Below are 16,987 nucleotides of genomic sequence, written 5' to 3' on the forward strand. Positions count from 1 at the left end.
AAGTTGTTTTGTACATTTGTTTGCCGTTGCCCGAACACTTTCTGACATTCTGTAAGAACTTGATAAACCTTTGTCTTCGGTGACCACCCTAATGCCTCACATACATGGGATCCTTTCAGTATCATTTCTATCCTCAGCAAAAAATTCTACCTATGCTATTAGTCAAGATGTCAGGAAATAGTACATATGGACTATAGCAACAAAGATCTTTTGTAGCCCAGACACACCTATTATATTCTTTTTAAAAGACATGTCTATATTACTTAATACTTACATTTCTGAAAAGTCTCTATGTTGCATATAAAGGCAAATGGTGTTTTAAACATTGATCATTACAGAGTAAAAAATTCAGAGTAAATTCATTTGTAAAGGAAATAATCATCTGTCATTCACTTCTTTGTAGATTTGTAGTGCCTCTTTAGCAGATTTGCAGAAAGGGGATATTTGCAGCATAGTAGAGTGAAAAAAGTATGAGTTTAAAATCAGAAAGATAAATAAATCAATCAAAAATTTAAAAAAATTAGAATAAATCTTTAACAGCCATTAACTAGCTATGTGACCTTAAACTGCTCTTTAGATTTGTTGAGCTTAGTTTCCTATCTGTAAAGAAGGGCTATTGCTGATCTGGCAACTTACTCTGAGGAACCATGTAAAGAACTTGAACATTGCAGTTGCTCATATGCAATATTACATGCTTTATATTATGTGTGTATACACTTATATATATACACATACATGTCAATAAACTTATATACTGTGCATATATGTGTATGATACCCACACTTTTTGTTTCTGAAGAAAATAGTATTTCTAGATTTTTTAAAGTATATATAGGAAAACAAAAGTTAGAAAACTTTGTAACATAGGCAAATAGTTATAACTCCTCAATGTTCTGGAAAGAACTATTAAATTCTGAATTAAAAAAATTACTGAAATTAACATGTTAGCATCTTATTTTATTACTGCCTAGATAAAGCTGACAGTTTCACCTCAGTTCCTACTAAATGAAAAAAATAAGTGAATGAGGTGACCTTTTCTATGTTTGATGCCTCCATCTGTATGAAAACCCCAGTCAACTGATCAATCAGTCCCTGCCTTGGGCACGGAACTGTATCCAGATAAGACCTTACTAAGTGCTCTTTTTCTATTGGAATGATGCACCCAGCTTTCCCAAAATTTTATTTTTGATAATTTCATTGATCCTTTAAATTTTGGAAAAATAGCAATGAATTCCAAGAATCAACTTTAGATGATTTTTCTTCTTTTATAGCAGACATAGTCACAGAGATACCATGACCATTAGCTGCTGTTCAATATTTGTATATTACAGTTGCCAAACAGGATTCAAATATGTTCAAAACCAATGTGTTTCAATTGCAAGGTTTTCCCAAGAGGAACATTAGAATAAATTTTGTATGGTAAAATCACTGCTTTGCATTCTGCAACCTTAGCTGATTTCTACACTAATGTGGAAGAATTATAGGAATGGTTTCTGCAATACATCCATCATTAAGTTTGCTGGAAGATAGCTGTTTGAGGGCTTACAGAAGCCAAAACATGAGTTGGAATGATATGTACTTCAATGTTGGGAACTCTGTGTCAAACAAATCTGTCACTGTGTTTATTTCCACGGAGGACATTAGTTTTTATTTTTAGATTCTCATTAAACCCAGTAAAGCAGGTGTCTGCATAAACTGAAATTTCATTGATATGCTTGCTCTGCATATGGATAGAAATTACATTGCTCCTTATTACTGTTAATGCTTGCCTTAAAAGCAGAATCTTAAAAGTATTTTAATAACTGGATTTAAAAAAATCTTTAGTTTTATGCAACTCACTTGATCAAACCTTGTTATCACAAATGGAGTCTCAAAGAAAAAGAACTCACTATTTAGCAAAATGTTGGCTTAGCACTAGCCACTGTGCTATGATTGATCTTAAGTGCTTCAAATCAAGTGATACAATTTGGGATTTGGAAATTACCTTATAGATTATCATATTGCCCAACATACGTATTTTATAGATGAGCAATTAATGCCCAGAGCTCTTTCACAAATCTCATAGTATCAAATGCTGACATACTCAGTTTTGTGAGCAGTCTCAACTCACAGGATATAAACATGAAAGGTTTTTTTAACCCCAATAACCAATACTAGGTATGCTCTCATGAACACCCCATACCATTTTCTAGCACATACCATTTCCCAGGCTGGGCAGAGCCTCCCTGAAGGCAATTAATCTTGCTTTACATCTTTGTAGCCACTTTCAGTTGTTAGAAAAAAGTCATTTTGGATCTTAAAACAGTGCTATTCACTTAGCTTCAATCTCAAATTTGACTCAAAGCCCTCTTTCTCTTCTCCCCAGTACAGGCTAAATGTATGACTACAGAAGCTTGAAGAGGCTGAGGACAACAGGGTTCTTGACTTCTTGCCTCTTTACCCATCCACATCCTATCTCCTAATTCTCCTGTGATGTTGAGGCAGGGAGGGGGGAAAGGGAGAAGAAACTGTCTCCTTCTGCAACTGTCTTTGAGGAGTTTCCATACCTTTCCTATGGTGGCATATCCTCCCCAGCAAAACATGGGGCCAGCATTCCCTTCAGTGTGGGGTATCTTTTTGTAGTCACACTTGATTCCTTATTGACCTCATCCAGGCTTTTAGTAACTTCTGTAGGTTAAGAACTCCTGTATACAACTGTCTGGCCATCGTCTCTACTTGGAATCTATTGGTATCCCAAACTTCGTGTGTCCACAAAACCTCCTCCAGTCTTCTCCATTTCAACTAATGGCAACTTCATCTTTCTCGATGCTCAAGCCAAAATTTGGAATCAAATTATTCCTTGCTTCCTCTCTAATCCCACATCCACTCTTTCCACAAATTCCATCACCTCTACCTTCAAAATTGTATCGAAGATCCAAATCCATCTCACCATCTCCACTGCTGCCTCCCATCCAAGCCATCATGAGCTCGAGCCCAGATGACTGCAATGCTCTTTGGATGGATCTGCCTGGCTTTCCAGTCTTTCTTAGCAACTAGAGTGGTATTCTTAAAACCTATACCAGATCGTTTCATGCCCCTGCTCAAAATCTGACTGATGGTCCTTATTTCATTCATAATGAAACCCAGGGGCCTCACCATGGCCTATTGGCCTTATATGATTAGCTTCATCCACTATTCTACTTTGGCCTCCTCTGCTGCTACATTCCTCCTCACTCACTCCACACCAAACACCCCGATTCCCTGCTTATCCTCTTGGCACATTTTTTAAAATTGAAGTATAGTTTACATACTCTATAATGTGTAAATTGTAAGTGTCTAGTTCATAGGGTTTTGACAGTTATATATACCCATATAAACACCACTCAAATCAAGATCTAGAGCATTTATATCTCCTCAGAAATTTCCTTCAGTCCCTTTCAGTCAATTCTTACCCATTCCCTTAATCAACACTTTAATATCTGTCACAATAGATTTAGTTTTACCTGTTCTTAGACTTAATATAAATAGAATCAAATAGGATATATTCTTTTGTGTCTGGCTTCTTTGATTCAACACAATGTTTTTGAGATTCATTCCTGTTGTAGCTTGTATTCATAGTTCTTTCTTTTTTATTGATGAGTAGAATTCCATTGTATGAATATACCATAATTCATTTACTTATTCTCCTCTTGGATATAAGGGATGGTTTCCATTTGAGGCTAATATGAATAAAGCTGATATAAACATTAGTACACAGTCTTTTAAGGACATTTGTTTTTGTTTCTTTTAAGTGAATACCTAGGAGTGACATTACTGGGTCATAAGTTAAATACATATTTAACTTTATGAGGCAACTCTTGCCTTCTGGCCTTTGCTCTTGCTGTTCCTTTTACTTACAATACTGCTCATCTAGGTATCTAATGACTTACTCCCTCATTTCCTCAACTCCTCACCAAAAGTCACCTTCTTGATGAACTCTACACTAACCAGTCCCACCCTATCCTCTACCCTACACTAACACCCTAATTATTATCTCTAAATTTCTCCACAGTACTTTTCCTCTTTAGCATACCATGTAATTATAGCTTATAATATTGACCGTTTTGTTTTCTTTTATAGACAAGGGATTTTTTTGATGTTTTATTTATTAATGTGCCACCATTGCCAACAACAGTGCTTGATACTTGACACTCATAAATAATTGTTAGATGGAAGGAAGGAAGGAAGGAAGGAAGGAAGGAAGGAAGGAAGGAAAGGAAAGAAGAAGTCAGAAAGAAGGGGACAATGTCTGAAGTGTCTCTCATATTGTCAGGATATCCCTATTCTATGTGACCTCTAAGATCTCCAAGCTGCTGAGACAGTGCCAAATTTGTCACAGTGAATTTCATTGCCCACTTCCATCCTATCTAAGTTATTCATGGAGTTCTTAAACTTTCTCTTCAGCACATGCAAGGTGTTCTCTTGTGCAGAGAGCCTCAGTATCTTCATTGAGGTGGAGTTACTAAAATGTTTCACCCATCAGGAGATAGTCTGCTTGGGTCTGCTGTGTATGTTTAGGTGTCTCTATATAAGTTCTCTCCTCATCCCTTGCCACCAACATACACCACCTGATTTGAGAGAGGTCCCAGACTTACTTGACTCCTCTTATGAGCAGCACCTAATCTCATCTCCACTCTCTTCCATTTTCTCTGACTCAGAATGCTCTCATATACCCCATTTCCAAAATTCCTTCAGTTGAATAGATTCATGGCTTGTGTTTCTCTTCAGAGTATTCATTACATGGAAGTAACTATTAACTTGCCATTTTACCTTGCAGAAAATTCTAGAAAAATACATTTATTTTACCCTCTCACTATAAGCCCTACAACAGTAGCAGGATTTTCTTATTTAGGCTTTTTTTGAGAAAATAGAAAATGGTCATGTGTGCAGACAGAAGATATATAGAAATTCTGTACTTCCTACTCAATTTTGTCCTGAACCTAAAACTTTTCTAAAAAATAAATTTTATTAATTAAAAAAAGAAGTAATAGCTTTGCCTTACAAATAACTTGTGAATTTATGTAAAAATCTCCATTCATTTTTTTACTGGTCCAGTAAAGTGGACATATACTCATTCAGAATGTAAGCAAATTCTGTCATCAAGTAAGTCAATGTTTGTTACTATTATAGTTTAACAAAGCTGCTTGTCTCAGAAATCTTCAAGTGATTATCAGTGTCTGTTTTGGTCAGGGTATACCCGGGAAAACACAATTCACTTAAGTATTTAAAACATTTGTTTGCACAGGTGGTGAAGGAGCTAAGAAGCCAAATGGAATGGTGAGAGGGAATCCAGAAATTACCAATATCATGGAACCACTACTATCCTTAGGCTGGAAAGATAAAGGGAAGAAGCAAAGTCACCAGAGCCTTCATGTCAGGGTCACCCACTGGTAGCTGATTTCACAGCAGGCCTGTCAGACAGGAATTAGTTCCATGGAAAATATATAGCTCAGCCAAAGATACCCACAAGAAAGAGAAGAATAAAGAGAAATACCCTGGCATCTTCATTTCTCTCACATTCTAATCTCCTGCAGGGTTTCCTGTTGGCCACACTGACCTGGGAAACAGCCTACAGGGATTGGCCCAGTCAAGCAGGGAAAGGGCAAGGAATAGATCTGAGGCCAGCAATCAACTCTGGGCCAAAGTTAGAATAAACACATGTTGCAGAATTTGGAAAACATTCAAAAATTTCTGTCAGAGTAAATGATTCTCTATATGGTGCTATTCTAGAACATTTCAAAATACAGGTATCAACATAAGCAAGGGAAAGGGGTTTACACCCTCTTAGTTGAAAGAAAAAGAAAGAAGAAAGAGAAAGAAAGAAAGAAAGAAAGAAAGAAAGAAAGAAAGAAAGAAAGAAAGAAAGAAAGAAAAGAGAGAGAGAGAGGGAGGGAGGGAGGAAGGAAGGAAGGAAGGAAGGAAGGAAGGAAGGAAGGAAGGAAAGAAAGAAAGAGAGAAAAAAAGAAAGAAAGAAAGAATTAAGAAAGAAAGAAAGAAAGAAAGAAAGAAAGAAAGAAAGAAAGAAAGAAAGAAAGACTACCCAATGATGAAACATTATTAGAGTGGATCAGTATTCAAGGAGAACTTGCAAATGGAGGTTTCAGCTTCCATCACACAGCAAATAGGGGTCTCAGATTCCATCACACAGCAGCCCTATTCTTTTGGCCTTTTATGGCATCGAGATTGGTGGAAATGAGGCAAAAACAGAAGGTTAGAAGTTTTCATGTTATTTCTGGCTACTCCCATTGCAGCATCGGGGGAGAAAAAGACAGTAATGGTTCAAATCTTATCTTGACATTAATCTTAAAGGTTTATCTTTTTTTAGAGAAATGAAAATACTAAATAAAATTGGAAGATATGACTTCTTTTTCTATCTTTTTTTGACATTGTGAAGTTATTTCAACAATAAAAAAAAATTTATGTCTGAAAAAAGTTTATGACCCTAAAGCTCAAGGGTTCATACACTTCTTAAGTCTGTGATTTCTAGGCAGAATGCTATGACAAGACTAACAATTAGGCCATTGTTGCAAAAAGGCTTTGATAACTTACAAGCAGTAGAGAGTACCCAGGATTTTGAGTTCCAAGACTTGGGTCCAAGTACCCCTTGGGGTGCTTTCCTAGCTGTGCATCTTCGGACAAACAACTTGACAACTCTGAGTCTCAAGTTAGTTGAAATAAATCATTACAGTCATGGTATCATTCCACAGGGTCATTGTGACAATCTAATGGAATAAAGCTAGTGGTCATACAAATGTTGACTATTGTTGTTTTCCTTTTTATTTCAGGGACCCAAGGATGAGCCTTCCTTTTACCAGATGAAAAAACATGGACACAAACATTATGTAGTCAGAAGCAACCTAAAACAGTCACTATATAATTAACCCAGTCTTCAGAAGAGAAAACAACTAAAGGATTAGAAGAGAAACATAGACGATTTCTCAATCCCTTCCCAGTTGCAGCAGCTGAACTCTCAAACTAACTTACAGCACCCAGCTGTGTTATTGAATCTTTATAGCCCCAAATATTCCAGATGTGTAGGGCTCACCTGGGTCTGGCAAGCCACTAAACATGCAAACCAATGATTTCCCATAAAAACAGTGGACTAAATCATCATCAGAGGAAATGAAGTTTACCTGGACATTTTTGTCTTAAAATAATTGCCTAAAGGGATGGGGAAAAATTAGTTTTGTAAGCCTAAGTTTCTTGTAGTAGTTTTCTTATTTAAGTACCTCCCTGGAGGCAGTTTTTCTCCTTCAGTGCTTTGTCTTCCTCTCTAGTTCAGAATCCCAGTATGATCTATCACAGCCTGTTCACTCTTCTTCTCAAACGATTTTTTTTTTTCAAGAACCACTTTCCCTTATTTTCATAGAGCTACTTCCATTTTGGTCCCCTGGGGAAACCTGGCAAAGAATTCATCATGCAAGAAGTGTTTAAAGTCGCCATCCATAGTCGCCTTGCACTCTTCTAGGCATTTAGGATACATTAAGGAATAAACAAAGATCTCTCTCCTTGTAAGAGAGACAGACAGCAAATAAGAAATACAATAAGGAAAAAAAAAAAGAAATACAATAAGGAGGGAAATTATATCGTGTTAAATGACAACTGTTAGAGATTTAAAAATGCACTGTAGAGCAAAGTCAGCAGGATGAAGACTGCTAATCAGGGTTGGGGAGAGAGGTCCCCCTGTCTTCTCAATAGTTTGTATTCAAAAGAGAGGTTTCTGTGAAGACATACATCTTTTTCTCTGGAACAGGGTTTCATACTGGCACGTAATAGCTTTGTTCCCTTCCCATTCAAGCAAGTAATAGAATTTTGCATAGTCATTCTGACTCTTCTAATTTCCAGATCTGATTTTGGAGAACAACATATTAGGATACCCTAGTTTCTATATCTATTATATTTCATTAAAATTCATTTGGCTTCCTGTCTCTCCGTAATATTCAATCTTTCCATCTTCCCTTCACAAATAGATTAACTGGTTCGTGTCCTTTGATGTCAGAATAAGACAACCACTTTCAGAGTTCTATCAGTTAAACTCTAAAACTTCCATTTGACTCCTTGGACCTCCTGTGAACTTCCATAGGTACAAGCCCATCTTAATAAAAGACATACTCACTCTGGGCAAAGTAGCGAATCAAGTAAAGACTGGGAGGAAGCCCCTCCACAACTCACTTCTGAGACTCTTAATCCATTTATTACCATTCTTCTCTTCCCTTGCAATGTACAGGACTCTGATGGTGACCCTGACCTGTGCATATCTCTCCCACCCAAAGCTTACCCCGTGTGTGGCATTACCTTGAAGACTTTCCACATAACAGATAAACCAGTAGTTGGTAATAAATTAATTCATGCACAGTTACTTAATCCAAGTAAAGTACGTGATTTTTTTTAAAGGGGGTGGAATGGTTCTGGCTTCATCTTATTCAGTATTGTATCTCCAGAGCTAACATATTGTTACATGTTACTAACAATACATGTTAGTATTCAACATATGTTTAGTAAAATGAATGAATGAAAGAATGAATAACATTAATACATGAAAATATAATCTCACAGAGAAAAAAAAAAACCCCAATGTGAATTTTAAGTGGTTGAAATTGAGACCATATTTCTCCTAAAACCTTCTGCTTTATCCCCTCCCCATGCATACTTTCATCTCGCAGTGTTTCATGTGTCTGTGTGTCTGCCTGTCTCTTCCACTGAATTCTGAGCTCCTCGAGAGATGTGTTGAGCTGTTTTATCTCCTGTCACTAACATCCAGAGAGAGAGAACATTTATTTCCCCCACTTGTTTCTAGCCAGAGGGGAGCAGGAATATCTACTCTCCTCCTCAGAATAGCAAAACATGAGGAACTGATGCTGGATGGACTGAGGCCCTGAGAGAGAGGGCCCCAGGTCCATCACTGAGAAGGTTCTTAGCTTTCTGCAAGAATGAATTCAGAGCAAGCCATTTAGAAAAAGGGACACAGGGTTCCTAAGTGGTTCAGTTGGTTAAGCATCTGACTTTGGCTCAGGTCATAACCTTGGGGTCCTGAGATTGAGCCCCACATTGTTGGGCTGTCCTGTCAGGGGGAGTCTGCTTCTCCTTCTGCTCCTTATGCTGCTCATGTGCTTGCTCTCTCTCTCTCTCTCTCTTTCTCTCTCTCAAATAGGTAAAATCTTAAAAAAAAAAAAAAAAGAAGAAGAAAGAGAGAAGAAAGAAAGAAAGAAAAAAAGAAAGAAAAAGAGATAAAGATTTATTAAGTATACAAGTAAGAAGGGAGCTGCTTCATAGACAAAGTAGCAGTCTTTCATCTCAGGTAAGGAAGAGGACCCTTCCTCCCTTTGCCTCTAGCAAAGGGTTTTATAACTTGTCGCCGTTGTTTTTTAAAGTAGCTAACCATATAGGTAGGGCTTATTCTTAAGCTTTGGGTGTGTCACTTAACCTCGGGAGGTTAGTTTTTCCATCTTCTTAGAGTTGTGGAATTACCCCCACAGGGAGCAATTTTAAGAACATCCAGGCTTTATGACTTTTACTGCGGGAGGGAGTGGGGTCTTGTGGTCTTCCATGAGTCAGATCTTAGGATTTTCGTTATGACCTGCTGACTTTTAGGTTAAGGGTCAGCCTAAGACCAATATGTCTCTAGAGTCTTCCTTCCTTCCTACCTCAGAACTTCCAATGTCTCTCGAAGCCCTCTTTCGCCCCTCTCTGGGGTGCTAACTTCATTGGGAAATGAGGAGAAAGAATCAGACAGCCCTTTCAGGTCAGCCTGCCCTCAGGATGCCCAGATGTACTGTCACCTTCGTAGGGTAAGTGTATGCGGTTGGCTGGAGAGTGAGGGAGTTCCAGAGCCTGGGTGGGTAAGTCTGCCTAATTCAGAAGTAAAGTCTTAGCTGGACCATGACAGATGCCATTTCTAAACCACAGTGTGTACCCAGCCTTACCTGAATCGGCTCGGAGTGCCACAGCTAAGCACAGGGCCTGGCTTGTGATATGAGCTCAAAAATGAGTAAGCTTAATGAACTAATATTGGCAGAGATTTTGTGATGCTTGAATAAAAATGTGAAGAATGACCTAGATAAGCACAAAGCAAATCGAATGCTCAGGAAAATGGGGAGCCAGCTCTCACTCAAAAGTCCAGGAGTCATTAATTTATTTAGAACTCTAGGGAATAGGATCAGGCTAGGTTGAGTTGCAAAAAGTCTAACGTTGGCTCTGTGTTTCCTTGTCGCTACCCTATCATTAATGTGTTGACCCTGAGCTGGGGGACATCCCAGCAATCCCTGATACCTAGAAATGCCCCTCCTTAAGGTATGATCTGCGGGATTCTGCCTCGGCAAGATATTCTTTAGAAAAATAAAAGATGAAAAAGGGAGAAAATAGAGCATTATGATCAAGAGTATGGGTTCTGAAGTCAAACTACTTGGGTTCAAATCCTAGCAAAGCCACTTGCTCACTATGAGCTTAGCAACGTTTTTTTGAGCACTCCAGGCCTTAGGGCCATCATTCCAGAAAATAAAGATACATCATAGAATAACTACGTGGATTAAATGAAGTAATCTATGTAAAACATTTAGTGTACATTACATTTAACGTAATAAATACATAAGTACTCGATGGATATATGCTTGACAATTGTATTACCTCTTGCTTTTTGAGATTTGCAATGCACATATGTCCATTTGGAGCACCAAAATACCCTGCACTAAAGAAATGCATGAACTTTGTTCAATACAGGACTTCCCAATCTATTTCACCATGAGCATTTTTTTGGTGGGTTTTGAAGTTATTCTTAACATCCCATGCAAAACCTTTAGGCAAAATTGCCATAGGACTGGAAATGTAAAAAAAAATAAAATAAAATAAAATAAAAAAAGGACTGGAAATATAGCTGATGGCCACACACACCCCTAGTGACCATCAAACCCTAAAAAAAGAAAATATAATTCAGAAATACCTGCTTTGGCCAGTGAGTCATTTCTGAAGCCTAACAGTATAGCTTGCCTTCACCATCTGCCTTTTCATGACCAGTGCTGTACACAGGCCTTAGTTAATTGAACATGCAAAGAGCCACCCGCAGGCAGTGATCTCAGTATATATTTTGACTCATCATCCAAGGAAATCAGAGATGAAAGCAACATCTAATGGCTGAGGATACATAAATAGCCATTTCCATTCACTTTCAATTACCCTGCAGAGGAATCTGGTCACAGATGAGCTCAGTAAATTCACAATATGTTATCCTCAATAGCCAAGCTGAGCAAAATCACCTAATTTGTTAGAACATCAATCCTATAAAAGTGTGCCAACCCTAATCATTTTATGGCTTCAGATTGCTTAATGGTAAAGCTAAGAGGACCCCCAGGGATGCCCAGGTGTGACCTTCCATTCATCAAGTGCAGACAGTCTCCTGATAACATGGATACAGTAGTGTGACAGGTGCCTTCCACCAAATTATCTTGGAAAAATGTCCAATCTTTTGAAAACGAGGATTACATTGTGTTTATTTCTGAATCCCTAGTGATGGTCATGATATCAGGCACATAGAGGTCGCTGGACATATATCTTTTAAACAAAAGATAAAATAAATGATTGGCAGTTACCTTGGTGAAGAAGAGAGAGAGACAGAAACAGAGAGACTGAGAAAGATGGAGAAAAGCTTTTTTCTAATGCATCTCAATCTGAAGGTAGAGATGAAGGCTCTCTTTGCTTCATTCCATCATTGACAAATAGTTCTGGAATGCTGAAAACCTCAGAGTACAACTGGTAGAATAATGTAACAACTGAAAGCACAGACTCTGCACCTTACTTGAATCTCATATGAGATTCAATCTTGGATCTGTCTCTTAGTAGCTGTGTGACTTAAGGCAAGTTAGTTCGCCTTTCTGTGTCTTTAGTTACTAAACCATCAGACAGGGATAATAATGAGAGTTGTCATGAGTAAACAGATTTCATATATCTCTATCTACCTGTCTCTGTATATCTATCTATCTATCTATCTATCTATCTATCTATCTATCTATCTACATCTATATCTATCTATCAAATGTTAGCACAGAGTAAACATCATGCAGACTTGTGCCATTACCTTGTGGGGGCAGTTGTGTGGCTCATTCAGTTAAACATGTGACTCTTGATTTCGGCTCAGGTCATGATCTCAGGGTCATGATCTCAGGGTCATGAGATCAAGCCCTGCATGAGGTTCTATGCTGTGTGTGGAGCCTGTTTAAGAGTCTCTCTCTCACTCTCCCTTTCCCTCTCCCCCCTTCCCCTCCCTTCTCCCTCTCTAAAACAAAAATAAAAACTTGTGCCATTACTCTGTGAAAGACAAGTAGCAGAGCAGTAACAAGTTTATGGACACTTGCCCTCATGTAAATTGCCCTCTGTGATTGCTGTTCCTTTTTCTGCATCTCTTAGCATCTCACAAGGCTGATACAGCGTGAGGGCCCTAAAGCCTGGCAAGCAATAGTATATGTTTGTTTGGCCTTGCCCTCTACTCAGATCTCTCTGGAACCTAGTTGAAGTGGTATCTGGTCAAGGACATCATTAACCACATGGCAGACTGGTGCACATTGGTCTTCCCTGTTCTTTGCCTTGGCGCCTCTCACTCATACCTTCCACCATCCAGATCTCATGATAAGTTGTCATAATAATTTGTAGCCAAGCAAACCCCCACAGCTGTATCCAGGAAGCTGTAGTCATATCCTAGCTTAGATATCAAGTCAGTATAACACAAATTCATATCATTACCAGGATAATTATTACTGCCTGATCAGGGAATCATGCTTCTTAGTGGCCTTCCTTTTTCCCAATGAAAAAAATGCCTTTTTCAAAAATCAACTTTATTGAGGTATAAATTACATATAATAAAATGCTCTCATTTTAACTGTTCAGTTTAATGAGATTTGACAAATATATGGATCTGTACAACTAGCAACGCCTTCAATACATTTCCATCACCCCAAAAAGCTCCCTTGTGTCCTTTAGCCGGAATTTATTCCTACCCCAGTCCCAGGCAACAACTCAAATGCTACTGCAGATGAGTTTTGCCATTGCAAGAATTTTCTATATATTTTCTTGTATGCAACATGTTTTTAAGTGTTATCCATATTGTTACATGTTCTAGTGGTTCTTTTTTTTTTTTTTTTTTTTTGCTAAGTAGTATTCCAACATATGGATATGCTGTAATTTGTTTATTCATTCATCTGTAGATAGACATTTGAACTGTTTGTAGTTTTTTTACTATTATGAATAAAGCTCCTATGAACTTTTATGGACAGTTTTTCCTGTGGACATATGTTTTTATTTCTTTTTTTTTTTTTTTTTTTTTTGTTTTTGTTTTTGTTTTTGTTTTTGTTTTTGTTTTTATTTCTTTTAGGTAGATTCCTAGGCATGATTGCTGCTCCTATGGGAATTTTGTATTTAATTTTGTAAGAATCTGCCAGACTGTTTTCCGAAGTGTTTTACCATTTTATATCCCCATAAGTTACTAACAAGAGTTCCAGTCATTGCACATTCTTGCCAATATTTGATATTGCCAATCTTTCTAATTTTAGTAACGCTAGTGAGTATGTGATTGTATCTCATTGTATTTTAAATTTCACTCCCTGATGATTAGATGTTGAGCATTTGTTCATGTGCTTATTGGCTGTTTATATGTCTTTTTTGGTGGAATATCTGTTCAAATCTTTTGCCTATTTTCAGCATGGCTTTCCTCATCTTATTATTGAATTCTGAGAGTTCTTTACATGTTCAGGCTACTCAGTTTCTTGTAATGTCTTAGTCTGGTTTTGTCCTCAGAGTAAGACTGGCCTCCTAAAATGAGTTAAGAATTATTTCCTCCTCTACTGTTTCCAAAAAAAGTTGGTGTAGAATTTGTATTATTTCCTCCATAAGTACTCAATGGAATTCACCAATGAAGCAACCTAACAAATCTGTAGCTTTCTTTATGGCACATCTTTTAACTTTACATGCAATAGCTTCTATAGCTATAGAGCTATTTAAATATTCTACTTTTTGGTTTTGGTAATTTGCACTTTTCAGGAAATGCTTATTTCATCCAAATTTTCTATTTTTTTAAACATGAAGTTATTCATAATATTTCCTTATTTTTCTCTTAATTTATAGTGATAAAGCCTGTTTTATTCTTGATATTTGTAAGTTGTATCTTCTTTTTTTTTTCTGATTGGCCTGGATGCAGGCTTATCAATTTTAACCATCTTTTCAAAAAATCAGCTTTTGGTTTTATTGATTTTGTTGGTCCACTTTCTATTTAATTACTTGTATTTCTTTTTTAAAAATCAATTAATTGATTAATTCATTGATATATAATATATTATTAGTCTCAGACCCCAGTTGTCCGTCAGCAGATGAATGGATAAAGATGTGCTACATATATATATGTATATACAATGGAATATTACTTAGCCATCAAAAGATATTTTCTGTTCTTACCTATTAGTTTCTTTTGTTTCTGTTGGAGTTATTTCCTCGATGGTATCCAATAGCATCTTCTTACAGTGGAAGCCTAGATAATGTCCCTGTTCATTCTGATACTATTCCTTGTTCTCAGTCTAGTAGAACCACTCTTTCTTTTGATTTGTTTTTTTCTTGATAGTTTTTCATTCTTTTACTTTCAGCCTAGGTCTTGATATTTAAAGTGGGTTTCTTGCAGGTTTCATAGAGTTGAGTATTGCTTTTTTTTTTTCAATCCAATTTGACTGCCTTAGTCTTTTATCTAGTGCCCTTAGTCCATCTACATTTCATGAATTATTGACATGGCTGAGTTTAAATATACAATCTGCTGTGGGCTGTTTATGTTTGTCTGAATAAATCTTTTTCTCAGCCTCATTTCTGAAAGATATTTTTGTTTAATAGAGAATTCTAGGTTAATAGGGTTTTATTTTTTTTCTTTTCTTGGTAGCTTAAATATTTTTCCATTATGTATTGGCTTGTATTGTTTCTGGAATGAAGTTTGACATTTTTATCTGTGTTCTCTTTTATGTAATATGATAATGCTCATTTCCTTTACCTGTCCTAGGATCTTCTCTGTATCATTGACTTTCAGAAATTTGGTGGGGTTTTTTGTTTATCTGATTGTTAATTTTGGTTGGGATTTGTTGAGTTTCTTGGATTTATAGTTTTTTGAATTTTATCAAATCTGGAAATGTTTTCCCTTTATCAAACTGCCTTCCTTTCTTCTTGGATTTCATTTACATGTATGTAAACTACTTGAAATCCTTGCAAAGTTTGCTGAAGTTGTACTCATTTATTTCAGTCTTTTTTTCTTTCTCTGTTTCCATTTGAATGGTTTCTATTCCTACATCTTCAACATCACTGATCTTTCCTTCTACACTATCTAGTCTTTTGTTATCTTCATCCCGTAACATGTTTATTTTAGACCATGATTTTTCATTCTTGGAAATCCCATTTGTTTCCTTGATGTATTTTTTTTAATCTCTCCTCACTAACTTCATGTTTTTCTGTAATTCCTTGTGCCTATTTGTTAGAGCAATTTTAAGCTATTATAGTCGATTCCTATCTTCTTTATCATTTCTAGGTGTGTTACTTATGACTTTTTTTTCTGGTTATGCCTCATATTTTCTTGTTTCTTTACATGTCTAGTAATTTTTATTGGATGCTGGGAACTGTGATTTGTTACATTCGACATACCTTGATTTTGTTGTCTTCCATGAAAGTGTGTTTTGTTCATTTTGGCAAGCAATCAAAGATGAGCTTGATCATTCTGAGGTTTGCTTTTCAGTGTTTAGAAATGTCCAGAGTTGCCTTTATTAGATCTAGGATTAGTTTAGTCCTATTACTAGAGGGTGAACCTTCTGGGATCCCTTTTTAATGTTAAATGAGGCCTCACTACTTTGGTTAGTTGGAACTCAAATACCTCTCAGTCAAGTGTGATCTCTGAAAATTGCTGATTTTTCAACTCCCAAGTGGTGCTTTGCTTGGCTGGGAGGAGTTTTCAAGCCTCTCATAGATTAGTATTTAGCAACAGATGCAACTGGACCTCTATGCAAGTCTCTGGTGCTCTTTCTCTGCATGGCCTCCTACTCTCCAGATCACTGATCTACAAATGCCAACTACCTTAGCCTCCTCAACTTCAGATTTCTCTGTCCCCAACATAACAAGACCACTGAGTTCTGTTTGGGCTCTCCCTCTATGAGTTTCCATTCCAGAAAGTACAGAAAACTGGAATAGTTGAGTAACCTCACATTGCTTTTTTCACCTTCTCTAAAGGATCACAATCTTGCACTGTCTGTTGCCCAAAGTTTGAAGACAGTTTATTGTATTTTTGTCCAATTTTCTAGTGTTTATGGTGGGAGAGCAAGTCCAATCTCAGTTACTTCATCATATTTGGAAGTGGAAGCCAAACATTGTGTTTTAATTGCTATTATACTGCAGCCAAAATGGTTCTCTGATTTAAGTAAAATTCACATTCATCTACAAAAGACTTCACCTTCTCCTTCAAAATAATCCCTTTTCATCATTTAACAGGTTTAGGAAAAAGCAAAGAATAAACGGTCAAAGAACTCCTCCATTGGTTATATTGGCAGGACTTCCATTAAAAAGGTTATGTACCCTTTTCAGTTAGCAACACTCCTCTGCCTCTCCACTTTTCCTCTTCGACATTCTTGGTTCTGGATTCCCCATGCAGTACATCATGCTCCTCATTCTTTCCAAAATGCCTCTCAACAGAATATCCTGCCTAATTAGCCATCTGTTCAAAGTCCAGCTACCCATTCAGGGACCATATTTGTGGGCTACACTTCAGTGGTGGTGGGAGACTAGCTCAAGGTTTATTGCTTTTGACCAAGGTAACATCTGTTCTTTTTAGTGGACTCCTTCTGGAGACAACAGTTCTGCCTTTGTTGTTTAACCCAAAAGAGTACATCTGATCAGCCCAGGTAGGAACAAAGGCCTCTTGGATAGTCATTGGGAATGAACATCTTAATTAGATCAGGTCTTTAAATAATCTC

The 16,987-nt window shown here is 37.0% G+C and overlaps 1 protein-coding gene across 18 annotated transcripts in view; it reads right to left on the reverse strand.

The window, feature by feature from the left end:
- Positions 1-16,987, reverse strand: part of FAM76B (family with sequence similarity 76 member B) — a 107,533-nt gene that overhangs the window by 55,744 nt on the left and 34,802 nt on the right. For 2 of the 18 annotated variants that reach the window (XR_012015989.1, XR_012015990.1), the window contains exon 12: positions 275-416. The exons of 14 other annotated variants lie outside the window; for them this stretch is intronic. Coding sequence is in view for 1 of the 4 variants with exons in the window: in XM_072795120.1 (XP_072651221.1) it covers positions 7,381-7,417 (37 nt within the window). In the remaining 3 variants the exon portion in view is untranslated. Of the gene's footprint in view, positions 1-274; positions 417-3,481; positions 3,713-7,276; positions 7,418-16,987 lie in introns of those variants that run through there. 2 more of the 18 variants (XR_012015988.1, XM_072795120.1) reach the window with 2 other exon arrangements.

This window comes from Canis lupus, chromosome 23 (assembly GCF_048164855.1).
Source record: "Canis lupus baileyi chromosome 23, mCanLup2.hap1, whole genome shotgun sequence".
NCBI lineage: Eukaryota > Metazoa > Chordata > Mammalia > Carnivora > Canidae > Canis > Canis lupus.